Source organism: Monodelphis domestica, chromosome 2, assembly GCF_027887165.1.
Source record: "Monodelphis domestica isolate mMonDom1 chromosome 2, mMonDom1.pri, whole genome shotgun sequence".
NCBI classification, from domain to species: Eukaryota; Metazoa; Chordata; class Mammalia; order Didelphimorphia; family Didelphidae; genus Monodelphis; species Monodelphis domestica.
This window is the reverse complement of record NC_077228.1, coordinates 258,057,779-258,067,898: the sequence shown is the minus strand read 5'-3', so window position 1 is coordinate 258,067,898 and position 10,120 is coordinate 258,057,779. Positions and strand designations below refer to the sequence as shown.

Genomic DNA, 10,120 nt, shown 5'->3' with positions numbered 1-10,120 from the left:
CCAAATTCCCTTCAAGTCCTGTCTATTATTCCGCATCTTGTTTTGACACTGTTCAGTTCTATGATATTGGCCAATCCTATCCTCTCTTTGGGATTTCCTTCTCTACAAAGTAGAGATTATGCTCTATAAACTTCAAAAGTTGTTAGAGTGGATTTGGGAAATCATTTAATAATAGTCAATAGCTATGAAAAAAAACTTTACAAATGTGAGGAATTCTTTTCATTACATAATTCTATGACCTCTCCTTGTAGCTAGCTTTGAAGCTACATTTCCTTCTGGCTCAGGTCACAGCTTCAATGCCTTATTTGCTCTTTCTTCTTTGCCCATGTTCTCCAGCTTTCTCTCCCAATGGCTTCCTTTCCCAGGCTTAAGCTACAGCATCCCGCCTTCCTTCTTCTTGGAGTCTAACCCCCCCCCCTTACTCTCTCCACATGCATAGCCAACCCATGTCCCCTCACTTTAGGAAATTCAGGTCCCAACCTGAACAAAGATACACACACACTATCTGGTTTCTCATCACACATTTATTTATAGTACATTTTCACAATCTGGATTTGCCACAGAATTGGGGGCACTGAAGGGGACAGGGTAGGGATAGGGGATGGGGGGTCTAGAACAGAGTCCCACCCCCATATCTCCACCACCCCCAACCCAGTAGGCAGCTCTCTTTCTCCTCAACCTTCCAGAAAGTGGAATAGGGGAACATGGAGATCTAGTGGCAAGTTAAAAGACTATATCTTCCCCTGTTTTCCCCCCAAATTGTGCCATTTAAAGAGACTTTTTGACCCTCCTCCTTTAACCACCAACTCCCTTCAGCCTATCAGACCTCACAGGAATCATTCCTTTCTTCCCTTGGGGAGAGGAAAGGACTAAATGTCTCCTCCTCCTCCAACACCACATTCTGGCAGTGACTATTTTCCCCTTCCTTGGATTCAGGGGGGCAGCCAAAGGAGGTGGGCAATGACAGGCCTTGAGCTATCAGCTCTGTTCCCCACAAGGAGTTGGCTCAGAGGGGAGGAGGTCCATGGAGGACTTGTGAGGTGTTCCTCAGCCCCCTTACCAGGCTCCCCACGGCAGTGACAGCCCCTGTTGGCTGGTGGTCTCCCCTCCTAGATAAGAATCGGAATGTAGCAGGGTTCCCCAATTCATCCCATCTGGGGTGGGAGGGGCAGGTGAGGGGGACCCTTTTGAGAATGTCAGTGAGCCCCCCTACCAAATATGGGGAGTAGGAATGTGGAGACCCCCAAGTGGCAGAATTATTGGTCCATCAAAACATTTAACTTTAAGACACTTACATACCAGCTGTGGGGTTGAGAGTTGGGGAGGCATTTCTGGGAAGGAGGAATTAGGAAAGGATGATGACAGACAAGAGTTATAAGGAAATGGATGGTGAAAAAATGGAATGGGGTAGGGGAGGCCACAGCCCCATGTGTTAAAAGCAAACAACCCCTCACTTATGTAAATGTCGTGCAAATAAGGGTAGAATTGGAGGACCCTTCGGTATGTTTAATAGGTAAAAGGAGACCCAACAGAGGTAAGGAAACAGGAATGATTGAAAAGCAAAACAAAAAGGGTGTGGTTATGTAAATGACATGCTAATTTAAATTCTCAAAGCTCCCAGGAAACACTGGGGAGGGAGAGGTGGCTAAAGGAATCTTTGTCACAGTCCATAACAATTGGATAGTCCATAAATAAGGGGGAGCCCTAGGCTCCTGGGAGGAGAGAGATGGGTGGGAGAGATGAACAGCTAAATCTGGCAAGAAGGAAGATTAAAAGAAAACAGAGAATGTTGCATAGCAGATGCATATGAAGGAACTATGGGTCAAAAGAAAAGGAGAGGTGTGAAAAGTTAGGGGAGAGAAAAGGATGATGGGCAGAGGAGAGAAGTTAAGAACAACCAGAAAAAATCTTCTAGTAATAAAACTACAAACAGACCAAATATATATAATATTATATATGTATAAATAACAGCTGGCTATTTACAAGGGGTGGGGGGTGGGAGACACACACGCAGACACACCGGAAGTGGAACAGGAGAAGGGGCTGGAAGATATGGCTGAGAGAGGGAGAGCCATGGAGGGGAGGGGCCCCTCTCCCGGGCAGGGGCAGCTCCTGCTGTGGACTTAGGTGCTGAAATAAACTGTGGAGAGACCCAAAGAGTGTTAGTCCATGTCTCCCCATGGAGGGAATCTTTCATTTATACTCAGCCCTCCTCAGTTCTACCTAGCCCCCTCCACTCTTATCTGGAGTTTCATCAGCCCTATTTAGGAAGTAAAACTCTGGAGATGCTAGTAGGACTTCAATGATCCCACAAAGGGCAGAAAGAAAAGATTGTTCCTTTCCCTTCTAATTGGGGCCATAGTTTCTGAACCTCCTCCCTCAACTCCCTACTCACCAATGATGAGGATGAGGATGATGGCGCATATCACTCCAAGGATGATCATCATCTGAGAAGGAGGGGGAGGAGTGGAAAGAAGGAAAAGGTGAAATGAGGAGGTGGATAGAGGGTGAGGAAAAGAAGAAAAGGAAAGAGGGAAAGGAGGAAGGAGAGACAGAAAAAGAAGAAAAGGAAAATGAGAAGAGGGATGGAGGGGATAATCAGGTCAGTAGGGGAAAAGGTCAGAGCTCCAAGCTCTGGCCACTTCCCACCCTCCAAACCATTTCCTGAAAGAACAAAATGTATCAGGGTATTAAAAAGAAATCCCTTAGTGATCACCTAATATAACTCCTTCATTTTAGAGAGGAAGAAACTGAAGCCCCAAAAGAAGTGACTCACCCAAGGTCACACAGTTTTGATTTCGTATCAATCAGCCCTAGAGAATACTTTACTCCATTCTCCCAATTTCCTCCCCTTGCCAAGTCACCCTCATTCCCTCCTCAAGCCCCCTTACTTTGAGGTTTTTCCACCAGTATTTACGCTTGAGCTTAGCAGCGCTTGTCTCAAACTGGGAAGCCCCAGCCTGGAGGGCATCTGCACGGTCATCTAGTTCTGATAACTTCTGGTCCCGCTCTAGGACCTTGTCCACATTCACCCGCATGATATCCACCACCTAGACAATGGAGGGGGAGAGGGTCAACATGTTTAAGCTCATGCCACATATTCACAAAAGCAACATATTAAAGATATGTCACAAACTATCCTTGGAACAGATTCAAGCATCACACAAATAGGACAACCCCCCAAGGACATAATACATCTGATATATGCTGGGACACAAACCTTGAGCTAACTATAACCTGATGTATGGGAGTTGTCTGACACACAGTAATACCTGGGATAGGACCTATCAGGGACACAGAGCAAGGGCATGCCAAAAGCTGATCTAGGTACATGCCTTGGACATACTGGCAGAACCCAGGAACTCACTGGGTGTAGGTCAGAAACCTCCCCATTTACAAAGGCATAAAACAAACATTGAGACTTACCCACTACCTACAAACCTTCAACATGCCTAGTGTACAATAGCCCAACACACCAGGCCCAGACCTCAAAGGGTAAAGCTAAGAAGCAAAGCCAACTAACTTACCAGATGGCCATAGGCATGACAATAGTGGCACAGGTCTCTGTCCAACACCGCTGACAGGAAACCTGGGTGCTCTGCCCCTAACCTAACTCCCACCCCAAATGCTATATACCTCAAGGCACCCAGCAGTGAGCTGTCCATGGTACCGATCACGAGGCAGCCACTCCTTACCCCCCTTCCCTTTCTTTCACCTCTCCTTCCTCTAGGCTCACCTCATCCACCTGGGCCTGGGTTTGCTGCAGCCTCCTGTTGCTAGTGAGGTTTGGGGGGGCAGCAGGAGGGCCCCCTTCTCCTGCTGGGGCAGCAGGAGGCATGGCAGTAGCAGGAGCAGACCTGAGGGTATAAGTGGCAAAGATGTCTTGACACAAGGACATCCAGCCCTTCACAGCAGATGCTGCCAGCCCCCCCCCCTCTCCCGGGTCCCCAGCTCTCCCCACAGGAAGACATCAGGCAAGCCCTTTCAGCCTCAGATTCTGAGAGTGAGTCATTTCTCTCTACGCCTCAGTTTTCCCCTGAAGAAAGAGGCAATGGGCTCGAGCACTGTAGTAGTGAGACTTCTCACCTCCTCTCAGGGCCCCTGGAAGCCTAGGAACTGAGGGCAGGCCCCAGATCCTCAGGCTGGGGGGGTTAGAGTGGGTTGGTGGAGGCTGCCAGGACCATAGAGACTTTGGGGGGCGGCTGGGGCAGGCATGCGAGGCCGAAACGCCGGGGTCCTCTGTGCTGCGGCTGATGTCAGGCATCTCCAGGGGTGGGTCGGGTTGGTTGGGCTCCGGGTGCCCCGTCTTGGTCTCAGCTCCATACCATGGCTCTGCAGCCCCCGAGCACCCCGGGCCCTGGGTATTTTTAGCTCCTCGTCCCCAGTTCTCGGGAGGCTCTGACAGCCCGGGCCCAACCCCTGCTCTAAAAGCAAAAGCAACGCCCCCGCGGCAGGCCAGGCTGGAGGGGACAGGACTAAGCCTGCAGGGCCGGTTGGGCCAGGGCGGCGGCAGCGGCGCGGGAAGCAGCAGCCCCGGGCTCACATCGCCCTTGGGCACGGCCGAGCCCAGCTCCCGGAGGACACCAGGGCAGCTAGGGTGGGGACGGCCTGGAGGGCTGCAGCTGAGGCGGCGGTGGCGGGGAGGAGGAAGAGGAAGAGGAGGAAGAGGAAAAAGAAGAAGGAGTGACAGCGGGAGGGTGGCTCCGGGCAGTGAACGGGGGCCCATGGCAGCCCCGGGGACTGCGCCAGGCGCCGGGCGGTGCAGACTCACATGGCGGGGGCGGGCGGGCGCGCGGGCGGGCGGGGACAGTAGCGGAGATGGCTCTGGCTCGCTCTGGCTCCGAATGGTGCTGCTGAGCCTGGGGACGGGAAGATGGCGGCCGCACGTCACCCACATCCGGGCACCCGTGGACCAGGCCGGGCGGGGGAGTGGGGAGGAGAGGAGGGGGGAGTTGGGAGGAAAGGAAGGGGGAGTTGGGAGAAGGGGTTGAGGTGGCGCCATGTTGGATGCTCTACTCCTTCCCTCCCCACCCCCTTCCTGAGACCCTGACCTGGAAGGAACTCAGGGCTTTCTAAAACAACTCCCCGCCACAAAGATGTTTAGGTTGTCCACCTATCTCCAACCCCTGAACTTTCGGCACCCCAAACTCTCTAACCTCAAACCTCCAAACATCCAACATCTCAACACCCCAAATTCAACTCCACCCTCCTACTCCCAAATTCAACGGAGGGGGGAGGACTGGAGGAGTCCTCAAATCCACAAAACCATTACACTGCATTCCTAACACCCCAAAATCTAACCTACAACATCCCAACAATAATATCCCTACAATTTTCTCAAATCCAAAATACTTTAACCTAAAAAACCTGGGTCTTTAACCCTAAGCTTTGAATGTCTAACCTCAGATACCAAACCTTTAATACTTCTACTTTCAAAATCCTTTAATATTCCAATACTTCAAATCCCAACACCCCAAAACCTAAACACCCCAGATCCACCAAACTTTTAGTCCCCAATTTCCAACATACAAAACCTTAATCCTAATCCCAAATTTCAAGTCCCTAATCTGGCAACATCCCAACACAACTTCACCCCAAATTTACACCCAATCTTCCAATATCTCAGGATGCAGCATGCTAAATCTACAACTCTTCAAACCCTCAGCACTCTAGACTCTCAAGACTCTAACAATTCCACCTTTTTTTACCTTAAACTTCCTATATACAAACTTCAGCTCTCACATGCCACAATTTTATTTCACTCCAGTGCCTAATTATTAACAGCTCAAATCCTTATCTTAACACTAGAACCCTGATATTCCAACTCAATCAGGATTCCAACTTCAGACAGTCCAACTCCCCAACTCCTACCTCAAACCAGGGGATATGGTATATGTGAAAAATTTTGCCAAAACATCATTTACACAAGAAAGTTGGGTTGGTCCTTATACTATTGTATTATTTCACCTGTATCAGTGAAAGTATTAGGTAGAGATTTGTAAGGGGAAAATGGGTGATTTTATAAAAAGGTTGAACTGGATTATTTAAGGAATTTAATTTATTCCAAAGAGATTTATTTACAATTTATTTACAAAATATAGAAAGAGTATAAGTAAGAAAATCAGAGAGGGATAGGGTAAGATATCTAGCCTAAGCACTAAGTAATTTACTCCTGGCTCATGGCTCAACCCAGGCAGGGAGAGTTAGTCCTTAGCTGGAGAGGCCTCAGCAAAGCCGAGGACCTGGGGAAGTCTCTCCCAAGAAGTAGGTCTCTCCTGAGGCTAGTCTCTTCAGAAAATCCAGGAAAGGAATTAGCTTTTTCATTCACCATATGTCAGTCCAAAGGAAGAGATTCAAGGACAGTCTCATCAGGAACAGGGTCTCAGGTTCAGTCAGCAGATTCTTCACCAGCCTCCAACTCGAAATCAGAATTCCAGAAGAAGCTGAAGTCCAAGTTGAACTCCACTCAGGAAGTTGTAACTCCCTTTTAAAGACACTTTCTTTTGTGTCACTTCCTGTGTCTTCCCCTAATTTTACGTCTACCAAACAAAGTTGAAGCTTTGCTTAGGATGTCCAAAGGGGCAATCAGTTTGATTCTGATTCATCACTCATTATTGCACATGTGCTCACAGACCTCCCCACTTAATGATTAAGTGGGATGTTTACACTTTTGGTGATTAGATCTAAAAATGGGCAGATCTCCCCACTCAACTGTAAGTAGTATGTTTACACTTTTGGTGATTAAATCTAAAAATTGACAGGGGAGTTAACTTAATTTTCACAATCAGGGGAGAGTTAAATTTAATCTTTACAGATTCTTGGTTCCATTATTCTCATGTAAAGTTAGCTTATAGAATTGATGATGAAAGTGTGAAAATAGTAGAAGGAGAAGAAGAAATTGAAGGAAAAGAAAAAGAGTTGATGGAAAGCTGAGATTTCATCAGTCAAATTGAGTCTGCAGTCAGAAAGATCAGTAAGGAGAGGTCCATTCCTGTGGAATAGGAGATCCCTATAGAAGAGGAGGATCCAGAGACAACAGAGGACATTGGGCAGAAAGTGACTGATTTACAGAGGACAAGGACATAGAGACTTTTGTAATAGATAGATATTCCTGAGGGTGTATATTGATTCTCTAGATAACTAATGGATCAAGTTTTTGCCTACCCTCCTCCCTTTACCTCCCTATTTTCAGAAGCCTTCACCTTCCCCTCCCCCTTTTCCTTCAACCTTTTTCTAAGACACTCAGGGTGAACTATGATACTTTAGAGAAAATACTCTTTTCTTTTCTCTAACTCAAGTAAGGATTTTATTGGGGAAGACAGGACAAGGATGGAGGATAAGGTAAAAGGAGATAAGATTTCCCTATTCTCCACAAGGAGCCTTGGTTTGGAGGATATTGGGGAAATGGCAGTTCTGTCACAACTGTGACACAGAGTCAGTCAGAGAAATATGAGGACCACTGTCTGTATTCTTTCTTCTTCTAATCAGCCAGGTAACCTCAGCAGCCAGTCAGTAAAAGCTTCAAGGTCTTCACCATCAGCCACACATAGCCAAAAGCTCAGCTTCTTCTCCCCCACTCTGTCAGAAGCCAAAGGTCCAGTAGCCCAGTTCACCATTGGCTTAGCTCTAACTGTTTTTCCCGGTAACATTCCAAATGGAATGTTCCTTTTGATTGACAGATCATCATCCTTTGCATGAATGTATATTCTCTCTTTTACACGTTTAAAGAGAAATTTTCAATGAAGATCAAGTGATTAATAGACAATTTATTTTGTATTAGGTAATATTACATGTTCTTATTACAATACTTTCAGCAGTACATATTGCTGCCATGAACTTTGGAGAAAAAGAGATTTCATCAGACAAGATGAGAAGATGGAAGATCCGAAGTTGTGGTAAGTATTCTGCATACAACAGAAACATAACACAACATAATATGATACAACATAAACATATAAACATAAACATGGTTAGGATACATTGATTCAAGTAGTGAATCAATGGATAGTTACTTGTTATAGGATTTAGTTATAAGTGTCCATGTAGATATATGGGTATTGTTTAGGTTTTTAGATAGGTTAGAATAATAGTAGTAGTACAGATAGATAGGGTTAGTTTTTAGGAGATTACATTAAGATATTAAGAAGTACATAAGGATATAGTTAGATAGATTAGAGTTTAGGGTTGATAAGTTGAGATAAGGTAGAAAATTACATTACAACATGTACTACATAGTACATAGTACACATCACAAAATATGTAAATATAAGTAAATAGTGTGTATTATAGTTAGGTTGAAAATTGTACATGTAATTGTATAGGGTACATGCCCTATAATATAATTTTTTCAACCTAAATATATGTGTACATAAATATATGTGTATATATAACATGTATGTAAATATTATGTGTATGATTACATATAGCATACATTTATATGGTATATTGTGAATTTCAAAACTATTCCACCCTAATCAGATCATTCTTTAGAAGATGTGATTTAGCTATTTTCTGATCAGTAACAATGGAGATACTTGGAATAACAGAACCAGGTCTTGGAAACTCTACATTCTCCATCCTACTCAGTTTGATAAGATTTTGAAGATCTGCATCAAACTGAAGATTTAATTATCTGAGGAGATGGCCTTCAACAGACATGTGCAAAAAAAAGGACAGACCTCTGGGCTGTCCTAAGTCAAGCTAAGTCCTTATTTGTACAGAGGAGACGCAGAAAAATGATGTAAAAACGTCCATACAAGGCATGGCACTTCCTGGCCCGTCCTCTTTCCCTGGAGAGACGACACTGGCTGGCAGTGTGCTAAGTGTTCTGACATCTTGGAGTGTTGGGTGGTGAGTTTTGCCCTGGAACTGATTTCAGGTTTGGGCATCTTAGTTGAGACCCTTTGGAGGTCAGGCTGATTCCTTCCTCCTTCATACTCCAAACCCTTACTCCCTTATCTCCTTATCTCCTTATCTCCCCACCCAATACTAATCAGGTGGGGGGAGGGGGGAGGGAGAGGAAAAAACCTACTTCTTCTTCCTTCTTCTTAATCTTCTCCATTATCAATTAAATCACCATAAAATTTGGCAGCTGACTTGGGTATTTTATTATTTGGGATTTCCCTTGGCGACCACTTAAATTTAGATTTTTTTTTTCAGTCTCAACCATAATTTCACCCTTTACAATATTTATATATTATATTTATGTGTATATACATGTAAAATTATGTGCTTAATATTTGATACTGATTACGTTCTTTAGATAAGAATTAGAAACACCGTTCTATGTAACACTTTGACTTTTGTATAATAGTAATAAGGTTTTAATTTAAAATAAGATTGTTTTGAAGTTTCATCTATTTTTGAATGTATTTTGCATAAGTAAGTTTTGATGGATTGGTTTGATTTTTGTAAAAACTTATGCAATGTGTTTATTGTACTTTTTCAAAATTTTCTATTTTATGCCTTGCAATAGTTTTGGTAGGATTTTTTGTATTAGTTTATAAGAATAAGATTTTTATGATTTTATTGTTTTGCAAGAAGTTTTATGTTTATATTTCTATTTTGATGTTTTGCTTGTTTTGCTTTTGAATATGTTTGCTTTGTATTTGAACTTTGTAATTGTTCATTTTATATTTTTTCCCTTTTCCTTTCCTTTGTTAAAATCCCTAGAGTAAGGTAGTGGTAGATAGGATAAGATTAATGTAGACTGTTTATTATTTGGGGTAAGAATTTAGGTTAGGTGGGATATAAGTTTGTTAGTGCACAAATGTCAAAATATTGTTTTCAACAATATTGTTTTGACTTTATGCAAAGGGGGGAACTGTTATAAGGAAAAGTTAAATTTTTAGTTAAGTTATGTAAGAAAGTGTGTAAGTTTTCAGAGAGAAGTGGCAGGAAGATTCTGGAACTTTGAAGGAAGGGCTAGACCGGGACTGAGGTTGTTAGCTGCTCTCTGAAGAATATCTGGAGGTGGTGACTGCATTTCTTTAGTAACTAATCCTATCCTGTCCTGATTGCTGTTTTAGTTGCTGTATTTCATCTAGGCAATTCCTGGTAATCCTGAACCATCTGCAGAAATTGTAAGACCAGGCCTGGATCCTTTTGGATCTAGAACCTT

General features: G+C 44.1%; 1 protein-coding gene across 3 annotated transcripts; it reads right to left on the bottom strand.

Annotated features, from left to right (window-relative positions):
* Positions 1-506: 506 nt before the first annotated feature.
* Positions 507-5,014, bottom strand: VAMP2 (vesicle associated membrane protein 2). Of its 3 annotated transcripts, none has more exons than XM_016430814.2 (5): positions 4,772-5,014; positions 3,737-3,857; positions 2,892-3,050; positions 2,396-2,447; positions 507-2,140 (listed from the first exon to the last, which is right to left on the bottom strand). In XM_016430814.2, coding segments are annotated over exons 1-5 (351 nt in total). In that variant the 5' UTR covers positions 4,774-5,014; the 3' UTR covers positions 507-2,123. The 3 variants fall into 3 exon arrangements, with proteins under 3 accessions (XP_016286300.2, XP_007483203.1, XP_016286298.2); XM_007483141.3 differs by lacking the exon at positions 4,772-5,014 and adding an exon at positions 4,087-4,223; XM_016430812.2 differs by lacking the exons at positions 507-2,140; positions 2,396-2,447; positions 4,772-5,014 and adding an exon at positions 4,087-4,765 and having other exon boundaries at positions 2,898-3,050.
* Positions 5,015-10,120: the final 5,106 nt, after the last annotated feature.

Bases quoted from the DNA above. Each gene is read 5' to 3' on its own strand.
- VAMP2 (XM_016430812.2), bottom strand. From the start codon at position 4,726: ATGGGCCCCCGTTCACTGCCCGGAGCCACCCTCCCGCTGTCACTCCTT. The intron at 3,858-4,086 runs GTGAGAAGTCTC...TTATACCCTCAG, and splicing joins TCCAGGGGCCCTGAGAGGAG to GTCTGCTCCTGCTACTGCCA. The intron at 3,051-3,736 runs GTGAGCCTAGAG...TCCATTGTCTAG, and splicing joins CCCAGGCCCAGGTGGATGAG to GTGGTGGATATCATGCGGGT.